Source organism: Eptesicus fuscus, chromosome 9 (assembly GCF_027574615.1).
Source record: "Eptesicus fuscus isolate TK198812 chromosome 9, DD_ASM_mEF_20220401, whole genome shotgun sequence".
In the NCBI taxonomy this organism is placed as follows: domain Eukaryota; kingdom Metazoa; phylum Chordata; class Mammalia; order Chiroptera; family Vespertilionidae; genus Eptesicus; species Eptesicus fuscus.
The window spans coordinates 28,500,961-28,515,825 of NC_072481.1; the positions used below are offsets into that span (position 1 = coordinate 28,500,961).

General features: G+C 47.7%; 2 protein-coding genes across 5 annotated transcripts in view; one reads left to right on the forward strand and one right to left on the reverse strand.

Annotated features, from left to right (window-relative positions):
* Positions 1-11,050: 11,050 nt before the first annotated feature.
* Positions 11,051-13,856, forward strand: HYI (hydroxypyruvate isomerase (putative)). 4 transcript variants are annotated; one of them, XM_008151252.2, is made up of 8 exons: positions 11,051-11,281; positions 11,355-11,466; positions 12,541-12,655; positions 12,877-12,955; positions 13,042-13,091; positions 13,191-13,260; positions 13,436-13,570; positions 13,693-13,856. In XM_008151252.2, the coding sequence occupies exons 1-8, from the start codon at positions 11,083-11,085 to the stop codon at positions 13,764-13,766; spliced, it is 834 nt and encodes a 277-aa protein (XP_008149474.1). In that variant the 5' UTR covers positions 11,051-11,082; the 3' UTR covers positions 13,767-13,856. The 4 variants fall into 4 exon arrangements, with proteins under 4 accessions (XP_008149474.1, XP_054576599.1, XP_054576601.1 ...); XM_054720624.1 differs by having other exon boundaries at positions 13,526-13,570; XM_054720626.1 differs by lacking the exon at positions 13,436-13,570.
* A 14-nt stretch (positions 13,857-13,870) lies between these two features.
* SZT2 (SZT2 subunit of KICSTOR complex) overlaps positions 13,871-14,865 on the reverse strand; it is a 66,752-nt gene continuing 65,757 nt past the window's right edge. The window contains exons 71-72 of the mRNA XM_028160220.2: positions 14,793-14,861; positions 13,871-14,659 (exon numbers count right to left, since the gene is read on the reverse strand). Of these exons, the coding sequence (XP_028016021.2) occupies positions 14,516-14,659; positions 14,793-14,861 (213 nt within the window). The 3' untranslated portion in view covers positions 13,871-14,515. The remainder of the gene's footprint in view (positions 14,660-14,792; positions 14,862-14,865) is intronic.

Genomic DNA, 14,865 nt, shown 5'->3' on the forward strand with positions numbered 1-14,865 from the left:
TTCCTGCTGGCTGTCGGCCACATTCCGTCTCCGTCTTCAGAGCCGCCAGTGGAGAATTTCTCATGCACGACATTCCACTCTCTTTCACCAGGAAGAGCCCTGGCCCTTTTAAGGGCTCACCTGATTAGGTCAGGCTCACCCGGGATAATCTCCCTTTCAAAGCTGGGACTTCAGTTACATCTGCAAAATTCCTTCAGTACCCAGAGCCGTGTTGGATTGAATAACTGGGAGAAGGTGTGTGTACACCAGAGGGCAGGAACTTTGGGAAGCCATCTCTGAATTCTGCCTACCACACCTCTCCTCACTCTTGCCCAATTCTTTACTTGAAGAACACCAGTGGGAGTAACGCTCTAGGGTTCGGGAGGGATGATGCCGGATTGCCTAGTGATAAAATGGTAGCCAAGGGGGCTTTGTGCATCCTGTTGATGGAAACATGCGTTTTTCACCCAGATGAAGGATGACAGTGTACCCTGAGGGAGGAAAGAGGCGAACTGTGCCAGGGACAGTCTGTTTGTCCCTCCAGATCTCGTTTCCTCCTCTCTCTCTCTCTCTGTAGAAAGATCTGTGCTGATTACAGCAATGGCTTCCCTTGTCCTCCGGCTCGGGTTGGTTTGTCTAGTGGGGAGGAGGAGATGGGAGAGGGGAAGGAGAGAACCGTCGGGGTATTTATTCCTCAGGCTTCCTCCCTGCAGGCTGACTCAGGCTGCCCATGTCCTTCATCTGAGGGCAGCTAGCTCTACAGGACCCACTTCTCCTGGATTTCAGTAGCCGCACCCCCATCCCCTGCACCCTTTTAGGCCTAGGAGTGGCAGATGCTCTGCTTGCTGTTCTTAGCCCTAGGTTGCTGCACTATCCTCCTTATCTCTCCTGCACCCTGCCCACACCTTCGTGAATAGTTCCTTTATTAAATCTCCTGAATTATTCTAATTTGCATGTGCCTTCTGTTTTCTGTTTGGACTCTAACTGACACAAGAACCTATTAAGAGATAGACACAGGAGTGTGGCAGATGGAGATATAAATATTACTCTTATTACCACCACAACTGATACTGGACCATATGGCTGAGGTCTGCTAGGCAAGCAGGTTTGCAGATATTTCACCCCCAGGTCAGCCCGGTGAGGGCTTCCCCCTGTAACACTCCTGGTCTGGAGGAGCAGAGAGGATGTGTGCTTTTTCACAGAGAATGGACCACGGGACGGAGCTGAGCATGTTGGCTCCTTCTTTCTGCCAAAGTTACCAACAAGTTGAGGCGTTCTCCTTCCCTCGGGGAAGACGGAAAAGGTGGGGCAGGAGGCCAGGAGATCCTCCACACGGGAGGGCACACCTCCTTCCACACGGGAACATAGTAAGCTTGACAGGAAGGCAGCACTCCAATACTTCAACAGCAAGTAATACTTGAAATAAAGTCGAAGATAAGTAAAAACAGCCAAAGACTTAATATCCAGAATTTCTATCCAGAACACCTACAAACTTATTAATTAAAACACTAAGAATCCAATGGAGGACATTTGCTACAAATAAGCTACAAAAGAGGGAATATTAATGGCAAATAGACATCTGGAAAAATGTTCAACCTCAGTAATTATCAAGAATTTGCTTTTTGAAATGTTTTTACCCCTTCGGGTTGGCAAAAATCTTAAAGACTGATGTTATCCAGTGTTGATAAAGATGTAGAGAAGCAGTCCAGCTGGTGTGGCTCGGTGATTGAGCATTGACCTATGAACCATTCCCTATCAGGTCCCATGCCCCAGTTGCAGGCTCCATCCCCATGGTGGGCATGCAGGAGGCAGGTGATCAATGATTCTCTCTCATCATTGATGTTTCTATCTCTCTCTCTCTCCCTTCCTCTCTGAAATCAATAAAGATATCTTAAAAAAAAAAGATGTAGGGAAGCAGGCACTCATAGACTGTTAGTAGAAATATAAATTGACAAAGCCTTGTGAAGGGCAATATGAAAGTGAGTTAGAACTTTGTACAGATTCTTTGGCCTTGTGAGTCCACTTCTAAGGATCTGTATTGGAGAAATACTCATATCTGTACACACGCAAAATGGCATATTAAGGGTGCTTACTGTTTGTAGTAGTGATAAATTGGAAACCATCTTGTCTATCAATAGGGGAATGACAAAATCTGCATAATCCTATATACTAAAGAGGTAATATGCTAATTGACCTTCATGCCCTCACAAGATGGCTGCCTATGACCAGGCCAGCAGGGGCATTAGTGTGGGACAACCAAACGACTGAACAGCAGGCTGCGTGGGGTGACCAGGCCGGTGGGGGGTGGGGGCATGAGGGGTGACCAGGCCAGCAGGTGGGGGCAGTTGGGGGCGACCAGGCTGGCAGCGGGGGAGGGCAGTTAGGGGTGACCAGGCAGGTAGGGGGGGGCAGTAAGAGGTGACCAGGTTGGCGAGGGGGGCAGTTAGGAGCAACCAGGCCAGTGGGGGGGGTGCAGTTGGGGGTGACCAGGCCGGCAGGGGGGGGCAGTGAGGGGCGACTAGGCCAGCAGAGGGGGGGGCAGTAAGGGATGACCAGGCAGGCAGGCAGGTGAGCGATTAGGAGCCAGTGGTCCAGGATTGTGAGAGGGATGTCCCTGGGATCGGGCCTAAACTGGCAGTTGGACATCCCCCAAGGGGTCCCGGATTGGAGAGGGTGCAGGCTGGGCTGAAGGAACCCCCCTCCCCTGTGCATAAATTTCATGCACCGGGCCTCTAGTCGGGAATAAAATGCAGTTAAAAGAATGGCCAAAGAAAGGGAGAAAGACAGTTTACATATATTTCCAACCCCCCAGGAAAGACTTTCTATATAAATATATAGCTATATAGAAAAAGTAAGTTGCAAAAAGTGTATGTGTAACATCATCAAAATAATTCATAAAGTGTAAAAATTAAATAAGAGAAGAAGAAGATTCCATAGTCAGGGTTACTGAGATTTTTCAAAATTCCAAATGTAAAAGAAAAAAAATCTAAGTTTTTGAATATTCACACTTGTATCCTTTGAGTCCACACTGGTTGAACTTAACTAAGTTTAAAGTTTGCATGTGGATGGGTGTGTAATTAGTTAGCACTCCACTAGTTAAGGCTGCAAGAGTCTTCTTGTGTTACTAACAGCATGCATATAGAAGGGAGGGGCACAAGAAGAGTCTCTGGATGTGATCCAACCACCCAGTAATAGCACAGAAACTAAAGATAAAGTTCTACTTCCTTTTAAAGATAAGGGTGTATAACATAGAAGGGCAAATATTATAATATTCTTTCAAGAATATAGATGATCGCTCATGCAAGCACGAATTTCGTAGAGTGATTCAATGCTGTTTTGTATAATGACGTTATTCAATACACTGTGTGTTAGATGATTCTATTTAAATTGCTAAAATTTTAGTTATAGAGTCCTAATGTAGATGTACCGCAGATATTCCTCTGACATGCTTGAATATAATAGAAACCTATGAAAGAAAAATTTAACCAAAGATTTAGTTTCCTTCTTGACACAGTTACAAGCTCTCATGAATCCATGCGATATGGACTATTACTGGTAAAACTGAGTAAAGTAGGAGAGTTAAAATCCAAAGCCTTAGAAATGCAGGCTCAATGGCTCAAAAAAATACATAATAGAGTGACACTTGAATGTTGGTATTCTTAAATCTAGGCAGCTGCAACTGAACACATGGTTGGATGTGAAAATATATAACATGATATAGAAAATCTGATTTGAGCAAGCTGTAGAGAAATGATAAAAAGACTGGTAGCTCCAAAAAGAAAGTGAAATAGAAAGGAAAATGCTCTTGTATTAGAGCAAGATAGAAAAGCACTTAATGAAGATTGGATGAAATAAAAAGCATCATCAGAAACTCATGACTTTGAAAGATAAAGACCCCTCTTAGCCTGGCCAGTGTTGCTCAGTGGTTGAGCATTGACCTATGAACCATGGTTAGATTCCTGATCAGGGCACATGCCAGGGTTGTGGGCTCAATTCCTAGCAGGAGGCAGCCGATCAATGATTCTCTCTCATCATTGATGTTTCTATCTCTCTCTTCCTTTCCCTTCCTCTCTGAAATCAATAAAAAAAATATATATATATTTTAAAAAGACACCGAAATCCCTAAGTTGTTGTGGGGTCATCTAGCTTAGTTCTACAAGCTATAAGAAATTATATAAATTAATGAAATGATATAAATACATAGCCACAGTGTCCAAGGTTCAGATTTTAAATTGTTCTTGTGTGTGTGTGTGTTTTAACTAAGAGAACCAAGTGTTTCTTGAATGTGCACAACGCTGGATCTTGGGATGGGAATAGCAAGTTAGTTCTGGTCCATCTTGTTTTTGGAAAGAGTTAAGATGAAGCAATGAAGGCCAGCCTTGTTGGTTCCCTTGCAGAGGTTCCGAGTGCTGAACACAATGCCTCCCTTGGGTTTTCTTTGCCACTTCACTTGTATATGAGCTTTATTCTTCCTGGCTCACTGTCCCCGCGAGATATGGTTCTATTAGGAAGGAGAAAGGAGGGAACAGATGTTGGGTAGGCAACCTACAATGTCTACAACAGGTGCCGTGGTTGGTCCATCGTGGGTCAGGTGTCCACTCATTGGCCAATCATTGTGTCTTCGAAGAGAGAATCATATAAGAAGATGGCACCACTCATTTACACCTTAAGGTGAACAAGTAATGAAAGTGACACAGTTCCCCCAAACAAGGGAACTGTACCCAGAAGAAGAAAGAGATCCTCTATTAGTTATCTATTGCTGCTAAAAATTACCCCAAAACTCAGTGGCTTGAAACAACAAACATTTACTATCCAAGAGTTTCTTTAGGTCAGGAATTGGGCGTGGCTCAGCTGTCTCTGACTCAAACCTAGTGTGTCACAGGCTGCAATCAAGGTGCTGGCCAGGGTACACTCATCTTGAGGCTCCATGGGAGCAGACTTGCTTCCAAGCTCACTCACCTGGCTGTTGGCAGCCTCAGGTCCTTGCTGGCTGTTGGCCAGAGACATCAGTCCCTTGACATGCAGGTCTGACAAGAGGATAGGTAGCTCACAACATGGCAGTTGGTTTTTCTCAGAGCAAGTGATTGAAAGAGTGAGAGAGGGTGCCCAAAGCCAAAGCTACAGCCTTTTTGTAACTAATCTCTGAGGTGACACTGTACCACTTTTGCTGAATTCTATTTATTAGAAATGAATTGCTAGGTCCAAGAGGAGGGGATGTGAAGACCAGGAGGTAGAGATCATTGGTACCATTTTACAGGCTGCCTACCAGGGGTTCTGAGCAGGTAATGCAATAAAAGACCACTAAATTGAGCAGTGACACGTTGAATCTAAAAAGAGGTAACTATAGTTTAATACAAATAAGCTGAGTCTGTAGAAACACCTTGAGATTATGATGATACTACAACAAGAAAGATGTTAAGCCCAACTGGTGTGGCTCAGCGGTTGAGCGTCCACCCAGGAACCAAGAGATCGAGGTTTAGTTTCCGGTCAGGGCACATGACTGGGTTGTGGGCTTGATCCTCAGAAGGAGGCATGCAGGAGGCAGTCAATTGATGATGTTTCTATCTCTCTATCCCTCTCCCTTCCTCTCTCTCTAAAAATCAATAAAAACATATTTTTGGAAAAGAAAACAATAAATAAATATTTCAAGATGAAAAGCATTAAAAAAAAGATGTTAAGATAAAATGTGCTAACGGTGGTAGTAATGCATATAGACGTTTTAAATTTTGTTTTTATAAAATATGAAACAGATATAAAATGATATTTATAAAATGTAAGATATAAAAAATAATGATAAAATGAAGATACATGACCACGCCATCCAGTTTAAGAGGAAGGGGATGATCAGTACTTTCGAAGTTTCCAATGTTCACCCCCATCACTCCCCCTCCAGAGGTCACCATCATCCTGAATTATGTGACCATTATTCACCTGCTCTTCTTCATAGTTTTACAGATGTATGTGTCTTACACAAGATATTGTTTGGTTTTCTTTGCTTGACTGAGTAGAAATGGAATCATACTGTATATATTTCTCTGTGATTTGCTTCTTTCATTCAAGATGATGTTTCTGAGATTTATCCATTTGATGTGTTCACACCGATATTTTCAATTTGGCCGAAGCTTCACTAAGCTCTTCGTATATTACTTTAATACAAAGCAAACTCAATTTTATCCTTTGAGCCACCAGCTTTCTCTTCACTCTTATATACAACAATGTATGGCTATACCACAAGTCATCTATATATGATTTGGGTTAGTTCCATCTTTTTGCTACATAAATAGTGCTGCAATGAACATCACTGAACTTATTTCCTGATATACTTGTGCAAAAGTGTATCCAGGGAATGCACCTAGGAGAGGAACTGCTGGATCAAGGGCACATGAATGTCCAGCTTTAAGAGATAATTCACATTGTTTTCCAAAGTGGTTGAAGTGATTTATACTCCTATCTCCAATAAATAAATGTTCTAGTTGTTTCCAATCCTACCCAATATTTGATATTGTCTGTCTTTTAAATTTTTGTCAATCTGGGAGGTATGAAATGGAATTTCATTGAGATTTTTATTTCCTTTTCACTTGGGCTATAATATTTTTTTTTACCACATTGGCAGGTGCAATCCAATGATCAAATGAGACTCAGCTGTACACTCAAAGTTTAGCCATTAACTATTTACAAATTATTGCTACCTTAACTAATTGTCATACCTGTGCAAATTCTTTGGTTAGGAGTTAACTGCAAAGAATCAAGATTTGTAATAATAATTTAGTGAAATGCCTACATTACAAAGTGATATAAGGTATAAATAGTCAAACAATGAATAAAGAAAATAATTTTCATGTGCATTGTTCTCCTTTTGTATTTATTTTGACATATTAAGTGAAGATGTTTTTAAGGGATTTATGGTAAGGGGGCAAGTGAGTCATGCCTATCTAGTATATACACCATCTTTGCTGCCCTAACGGGTATACAGTAAAGAAGGAGTGGACCACTGAGGATTGGACAAATTTTGTTCCTGTTACAAACCCCAGCAGATGAAGGTGCTTTTCTAAAGTCTTAAAATTTTCATGCTCAGAGATTTACAGTGAAGGATTAATAAAGAAATTACTTCCCTTAGATGTTACTCTGTTTGATCAACATTGGATTGTAAATGTGCTGAAGTTTGGATTGATTACATTGTTAGACTCGGTGAGGTCACATCCTGATTGGACCACACCCAAGAAACACGTTCCAGGACAAGTCAAAGTGCCAAGTATAATGCCAGCTGCAAATGGGCAAGAAGTCAGGTGATCTGTAATAGCTGGTGGCAGCCTGTTCTTACAGGCAGGACTGAAATGGAAACTGCCAACCACTTGGATTCCCTATGAGATCAGCCTGGGCCTGCCTTGGTTTGGAGGCTGGTAGTGGCAGAAGAAGTGAAACTTGAGTGTTCCTAATGTTGCACTTTGAGCTTCCTTCTGTCAAAGCTAGCACAGAAAATAAGACCAAGATGACGTCTACTCATGTATTGTTGGAGAATAAATGTACAGCATTTTTAAAATGCAGTTTAGCTCAGCCATGAAGAATTTGAACGTATTACTATTTTTTGACCATGTAATTCCAACCTTAGGAATCTGCCCAGAGCGGGAGAGGAGAGGCAGGAGAAAAAGGACTCATACTGGGAGGCAAGAGAAAGAGAAATGGAGGGAAGGGAATTTGTGCACACAAGTATTTGTGTGTGTGAGTGCAGGGATGGTGTGAACAAATGTGGATGGGCAGCAGGCTCCCAGCTCCCCTCCTCCTTAGCCCTCTCTATTACTCCCTTGCCAACTCCCTGCCCCAGCTTCAGGAAGGCACATGGTGGGTGGACAGCATGCTGAGCCTCCTCATATCACAGAGAGCTAGTAGTAACTTCAACATTATAGTTGGGTCCAGCACTTTCTTTCAACATCACAAACAGACATTTTGCCTATAGTCCATTATAATATTCCTAGTGGCCCAATGCACAAAATTTGTGCACATTAAAAGGGGATTAATTAGAGGAAATCTATACTAATAAAAGAGAACTATGCAAATTGACTGTACCTCCACGACGCCCACCAGCCAATCAGGAGCAAGTATGCAAATTAACCCAACAAAGATGGCGGGTTAATTTGGCCGGAGCGGAGAAGCCTAGCCTCGCTGCAGTCAGAGCAGAGAAGCCTAGCCTCAAGGCTTGGCTTCTCCACTGTAGCTGGAGCGAAGGCCTGGGTCCCGGGTTCCAGAGGAAAACCGGTGCCAGCAGCCAGGGGAAGGAAGGCCTATTGCACGAATCTTCGTGCAACGGGCCTCTACTATTTTAATATTGCTATTTGCCCTTTCTCTATAATAGAAGTGTCAGAGATGAAAGAAAATTTATGAAATGTATATGAAAATCTTCCTCCTCTCAGAGTCTGGGGCGAGCATTGGGACCCAGAGTCAAGTCCCCGCCCACCTGTGGTGCCTCAAAATTGCACGAGACTCAGACTTGGCCGGCCCCACCCACATTGGGTGAGATCCAGGCCTGGCTGGCCCCACCCTTATCAAGCCCTGCCAGGTGTGGGGGGTGCAGCCTCAGGTCCCCCGTCAAGCCCCACTGGGCAGGAGGATATAGCCTGAGGTCCCCTGTCTAGCCCTGCCAGGCGAGGGGCATGGCCTCAGGTCCCCTGGCCCGGTGCCAGGGCAGGGGACGTGGCCTGAGGTCCCCCGTCAAGTCCTGCCTTGCTGATTGTTCCTTAAGGCTCATTACGGGAACTCGGCCTCCGCTGAGGGTGCAGCCATCTTGTGTTATGGAATCCCTTCCTCCGCTGTGGGCGCAGCCATCTTGACCGTTACAGCATGATGGTCAATTTGCATATTCCCTCTTTATTAGATAAGATGGGACCACTGTCATAAATGTGGTTCCTTGTTGACCTAAACAACTTTATGTGTCAAATGACTGTAAAGTACTTTGGGCAGGCAAACATGGTAATGAGCATCTGTTCACAAAGAACCCAAGAAAACAATTCAGAGATGGGATTGAGAGATGCATTAAAGTGCTTTTACAGTGTGCACACACACATCGAAAAACCCTAATGTCCATCAACAGAGTAGTATAACTTCTGGGCTGTCTAGGCGTGGAACAATGAGCAGCTAATGCAATGCTTTTGAAGAACACTGAAGAACACAGGCATAAAAATGAAGGAAACCGCAGCTAAAATTTGTGTCGAGAGAAGGCTCTCACCCCTACCACTCCTCAGCAGTTATCCCAAACAGGAAAAGACATACCTGTGTCTCCAAGAGGAAGCTGTATCTACTACCCAGGAAGGAGGAAGATTTTCTTCTAGCCCAGCAACAAACCCAGCCAATAATTCATGGTTACCCTGAACTTGTACTTTCCTCCAATAAACTTTCATTTTTCTTTGCTAATGACTTTTGTCAACAGAAGGTTGTCATCAACGCCAACAGGAGTTTCCAATTTGGGGTGTGGTGAAGGGAGAGGCTTTATTCAATGAAAACAGCTCAATTGTGAAAGAACTCGGTGACAGCTCAGTCATGAAACAGCATGACTGTGAGACTGCCTTGGTGTCACAGTTCTGGGGTTGCACTTCAGCAGGGGAAGGCGTAGTCTTCAGTGGGAACTGGTAGTGCGCTCAGTGGAGACAGGGGGAAGCTGGCTTATCAAGAGAAGAGTTCCCACCTCAGTCTGGGATTGGTTCTTCTCATGAAAATGAGGACTCCAAATCATCACAGTTAGATTGGTCCTAAGAGCACTGTCTTGATTGGATGGAATGGAGCCCCTCTAATTGGTTAGTAAAGATTGGATGGGGAAAATCTCAATCCTGTTGGTTGAGTTTGATCCTAGAAGTTCCTTTGTAAGGGTTGACTCAGATGAGAGTCAACCAGTGCTCGGCGGTGGGGTGTGGTTTTCCCTGAAATGCAGTAGAATCAGTGCCTGCTGGACTCTGGTTATGAATCTGAGCCCAATTATGATGAGTCCTTTTTGGCAAGTGTATTTTTCTCAGGGTCAACACTTTTTGCCCCACCCTCCTTTCTAAGAAAGTCTTTCATCTTGTATAACTCTTCTGGGTATCTCTCCTTGCTAGATGAGATGTTGCCTGGTCCATGAATTGTTTAATAAAGCCAATTATTCTTCAAATTTACTAAGATGAATTTTATTTTATGGCATGACAAATGCTCACAAAATAATATTAAATGACACCCTGGCCAGAGTGCTCAGTGGTTAGAGCCTCGGCCTGCACCTGGAAGGGTCCCAGTTTGATTCCCAGTTAAGGGCACATACCTGGGTTGCAGGTTTGATCCCTACTCCCAGTTGGGGCACGTATGGGAGGCAACCAATTAATGTGTCTCCCTCACATTGATGTTTCTCTCCCCTGTCTCTCTGTCTCCCACTCCCCCCTCCCTTCCACTCTCTCTGAAAATCAATGGAAAAAATATCCTTACTTCTCCGGTGAGGATTTAAAATAATAATAATAATAATAATAAATGAAAAGCAGACTATAAAACCACATATAAAGTATGACCAAAATTTTCTAAGAAAAAACTGCACTTTAATTTTTTTAATCTGTAAGGGAAAGTTAATGGGTGATTGGTGTGATAACTGGTGGTTTAAATGTTCTTTACTTGGTTATAAGCTTTCAAATGTTCTGTAATGAACAGATGCCACTTTTACAATGAGGAAAAATACTCACTGGTAAGCGTTTGCTCAAGTCTCATTCCTTCATTTTAATGGCCTTGGAGGCAGGCTGGCTTCTGACTTGACACCGCAACCTCAAAGGGCCCCCTGGGCTCCCCACCTTCTCTCTGCCTGCGTCCTGGCCGCGCTGCCCTCGCTCGGCCCTCTCTCCTCTCCCTGCGCTTCCCTTTCTCCTATTTTGAAACATTTCACTTTTCTGGAATGTCCACGGTTTTTACAACACATTGCTTTTCTTACCAAACGCTGCCCACAGAGCTCACGACCCTGACTCGCGGCTCCAGCGCGCCCCCTATCGGCCGGCCGGGGCACTGCACCTCCGCGAGCTCCGGAGGCGCCCTCGCCGGCGCCCCACCCGCTTCCGCCTTCCGGCCCGGCGGACTCTGCCCCGCGCCCCGCGCTCCGCGCCGGTCATGGCTCCGCTCCGCTTCTCGGCCAATGTGTCGTGGCTGTTCCCCGAGCTCCCCGGCCTCCCCGCACGGTTGCGGGCAGCGGGCAGCTCGGGCTTCGAGGCCGCCGAGGTCGCCTGGCCGTACGTGGAGCCGCCGGAGGCGCTGGCGCGCGCGGCGCAAGAAGCGGGGCTGCAGCTGGTGCTGATCAACACGCCTCCGGGTGCGCCGTGGGCCCAGGCCCGGGAGGTGGGGGCGGGCGCCTGAGCGGGCGCTGAGGTCCGTTCTCTCTGCAGGAGATCGAGAGGAGGGGGAAATGGGGCTGGGGGCCGTCCCCGGGAGGCAGGCGGCCTTCCGAGAGGGGCTGGAGCAGGCGGTGCTGTACGCTAAGGCTCTGGGCTGTCCCAGGTACCCTGCCCTTTCCTCTTCCCCCTCTGTGACCCACGACCCTGCCGCACGTGTTTGGGGGGAGGGCGGGGTGGGGGGATGACGACGCCAGGTTTTGAGAGAGGCTCCGAAGTCTGAGCGCGCTGGCGCTTCTACACCCCTGCGGTCCTGGTGCTTTGTAAATTGCCTTTCATATTTGTTGTGTGTCATTCTCAGTTGGCAACTCTTTCATGCTTCTCTCCTGCTGGGAGCCCATGCTGGGAGCTCAGTCTGACCTGGGAGATAGCAAAGTAAACAGAAAACGGAGGAGGGATACCTTTGAGAACAGGTCAATTCACGGAGGCGGGGCAGTGGAAGCAGAGTAGGCACCTGTCTGGGATTAGAGGCAGCTTCCTACAGGTACCGATGTTGAACTGGGTCTTAAGGAGTGGGCATTTGCTTGATGTAAGGAGCATTCCAGGCAGGGGTGCTGTGGCCAGAGGCAAGAGGCGGCCTGGTGTGTTCAGCAAAGTTCAAGAGGCTGGAGAGGTAGCTTGGGGTTGGATGTGGCCGAGAAAGATCAGGTGGTGGTGGGAGGTGGAAGGCTCAAAGTGGGGCTGATCAAATAAATGTCAAATCCTGCGGGTCTAAATAGGCTGAGAAGGAACTGGCAATAAGGGGCCATTATTGGTAGGGGTGGGGTGGGATGAGAAATCAGATGAGAAGAAGCTAAGAAACATTCAGGAAATAGAGACAGGCAGCATGGAATTCGCAAGGGTTTGGGTCAAAATTATGTCTAAAAAGTGAGACTTAAGCATGTTTAAAGGCTGAGAAGGGCCATTGGAAAGAGTTGAAAGTACAGGAGGGGCTAAGAGGAACTGGACTGAGGCAGGAGGATGGGTTGACCCTCAGGAGGATTGTGGGGAAAAGGCTTGGCCAAAAGCGGACACAGGTGTGTCTAAGGCCTGAGCATCAGGGCCAAGAGGTGTGGACCAGAGACCTTTGGGGGATGGGAGGGCTGGCATGGTAGGAGGGCAGCTGGAAGAGGAGCTGAGGGAGTCCAGGCCCTGCTCTGGGGTGGACTCCACAGCCTCTCCAGTCCCATTTTCCCCACAGGATTCACCTGATGGCCGGCCGAGTACCCCGGGGTGCTGATCGAGCAGCAGTCAGGGGTGAAATGGAGACAGTTTTTCTGGAGAACCTGAGGCACGCAGCTGGGGTTTTGGCTCGGGTGAGGTGACAGTGAAAACACAGACACACATACTTACACGAATGTGTCTATGAGTGTGCAGGGAAGGGGGTGCACAGTGCGGAGAGTAGCCAGGCATAAGGCTGGGCACTGGCCGAAGTCAGAGGGACTGGTGAGGGGCTTGATCAGTGACAAAGATAGAGGCCAAACGGCGGTGGGGGGAGGGGGGAAGAGCTCTATTTACAGATCCAACATGGTGCTAGGAGAACCTCGTGGGACTGCTGGAGCCCATTAACACCCGCATCACTGACCCCCAGTACTTCCTGGATTCGCCCCAGCAGGGTAGGACCCCCAGCCCTGTGCTGCCTCCTGTCCCTTTGATTCTTGTGCCCTCCTTGTGTCACGCCCCCCTCCTGGTCTCTCTCCAGCGGCAGCCATCTTACAGAAGGTGGGAAGGCCCAACCTCCAGTTACAAATGGTACGTGAAGAAAAGGAGTGCTGCTCAGAGGGCCCATGCTCTCCAGCTGGGAAGCATGGTGGGCCCGAGGCATTTCTGACTGTAGCGATCTCTGCCCAGGACATATTCCACTGGCAGATCATGGATGGGAATCTGACAGGAAACATCCGGGAGTTCCTGCCCATCGTTGGTGAGAGGGTCCCTCTCTTTGCTCCTTCCTCATCTGCTGTGCTGCTTCCTTTGTCCTCCCACTCTTCCAAGCTCCCCCCCCACACACACACACACATACACACATACGTACACACACCTGTCCTTCAGGCCCGAGCAGCAGCCTGGGCCTTGCATCTGCCCACATCTGTCCCCAGGGCATGTGCAGGTGGCACAGGTCCCGGGCCGGGGGGACCCGGGCAGCCCTGGAGAGTTGAACTTCTCCTATCTATTCCAACTGCTGGAAGACGAAGGCTACAAAGGCTTTGTCGGCTGCGAGTACCAGCCTCAAGGTGAGGGGCAGGCTGAGGCTCCAGGCTTGGCCCCGGGAACGGGAGAACTGAGGGACAGGTATTGGACAGGAGCTGTTTGCCTCCTCATGGGTTGAGATGCTACTGCCTCCTCCTCCCCTCAGGAGACACAGTGGAGGGCTTGAGTTGGCTACGTTCCTACTGGGATAGGCGGGGCCGCTCACAGGCTGGCCAGTGAGGTCCTGCAGTCCACCCACATGCCTCTCTGGGACAGTGAATGGAGCATCCTGAGCGTCCTCTGGAATTAAAGACAACTTGCTGAACATTTCATACATGTATGTTATTGGAGACACACAGTGTCTAACCCTTTGCTTTCTCTGATCGCTTCCCTCCTGTTGGGAAGGGACACAGCTCATGCCGGAGTCCTCGTCTGCAGTGTTGGTGTGGAGAAGAGAGAGCTTTGAGTCCACCTCCTCACGTACAGATGAGATTCCAGGGGTCGGAAGCAAAGGGACTTGCTCAGGCTCACAGGTGCTTCAAAGACAGAGCTGGGATTGGAACCCAGGTGTCTTATCTCAATGGCAACGTCCATCAGTGATGTCTCAGTGGGTAGTGAGGACCAGAGAGCTCAAGGTGGGAGGTGGGTGACTTGGAGGCAGGATTCAGGCAGAGAAGCCCTCGGGTGAGCGCTTGCCACCTGGTGTGAAGAGTTCCTGGACTCCACCAGGTGAGCAGGAAAGAGTCCCCTTCTGGAAGGGCTCAGGGGCCTGAGAGATGGGAACCTCAGGAGGTGACCTGACCAGCTAGAGCCCTGGCTGGTCAGCAGCGTGAGTGTTTAGGGAGGGTAGTCCCTGCTGCCAGGCTGGGGCTACGGACCCCGCAGTGTCCAGGCTTGTGCTGGGGCTCAGAGGGCTGGTCAGTCCTACTTCAAGTGAGTAATCTTTTAGATCATGATTCGAGGAACAGTGACATTCAGCGGTCCATTCCTTAGAGGAGACGGGTCCAGAGGGTGAAACAGGCTGTGTTGATGACAGACTCAAGGTGATGGTAGGTGGAGACCAGCTGAGCAGGTGGGCTCTCACTGTCCTGGGGCTGTACTGGGAAGGGCTCGCGGAAAACCACTGTCAGAGACTGTGGGGAGCAGAGTGGGGGTCCACTGGTGAGAGAAGGGAAGGTAGGCCTCCCAACCTCAGCAGGCTCGAGTAGAGCATTTGGGGTACAGCTTCCCACCAGGCTGACAAAGTCCCACACCCCCTGTTCTTACCGTCTTTCCCAAGTGGGAATCCAGAAACACGAGCACAAAACAGTCAGTGAACTTCTGATTTAACACAACCTGC

What these genes read in the sequence shown, in the direction of transcription:
- HYI (XM_008151252.2), top strand. Translation starts at nt 11,083, where the DNA reads ATGGCTCCGCTCCGCTTCTCGGCCAATGTGTCGTGGCTGTTCCCCGAG. An exon ending in GCTGATCAACACGCCTCCGG is followed by an intron (nt 11,282 to 11,354) that starts GTGCGCCGTGGG and finishes TTCTCTCTGCAG; the next exon opens with GAGATCGAGAGGAGGGGGAA. An exon ending in CCAACCTCCAGTTACAAATG is followed by an intron (nt 13,092 to 13,190) that starts GTACGTGAAGAA and finishes ATCTCTGCCCAG; the next exon opens with GACATATTCCACTGGCAGAT.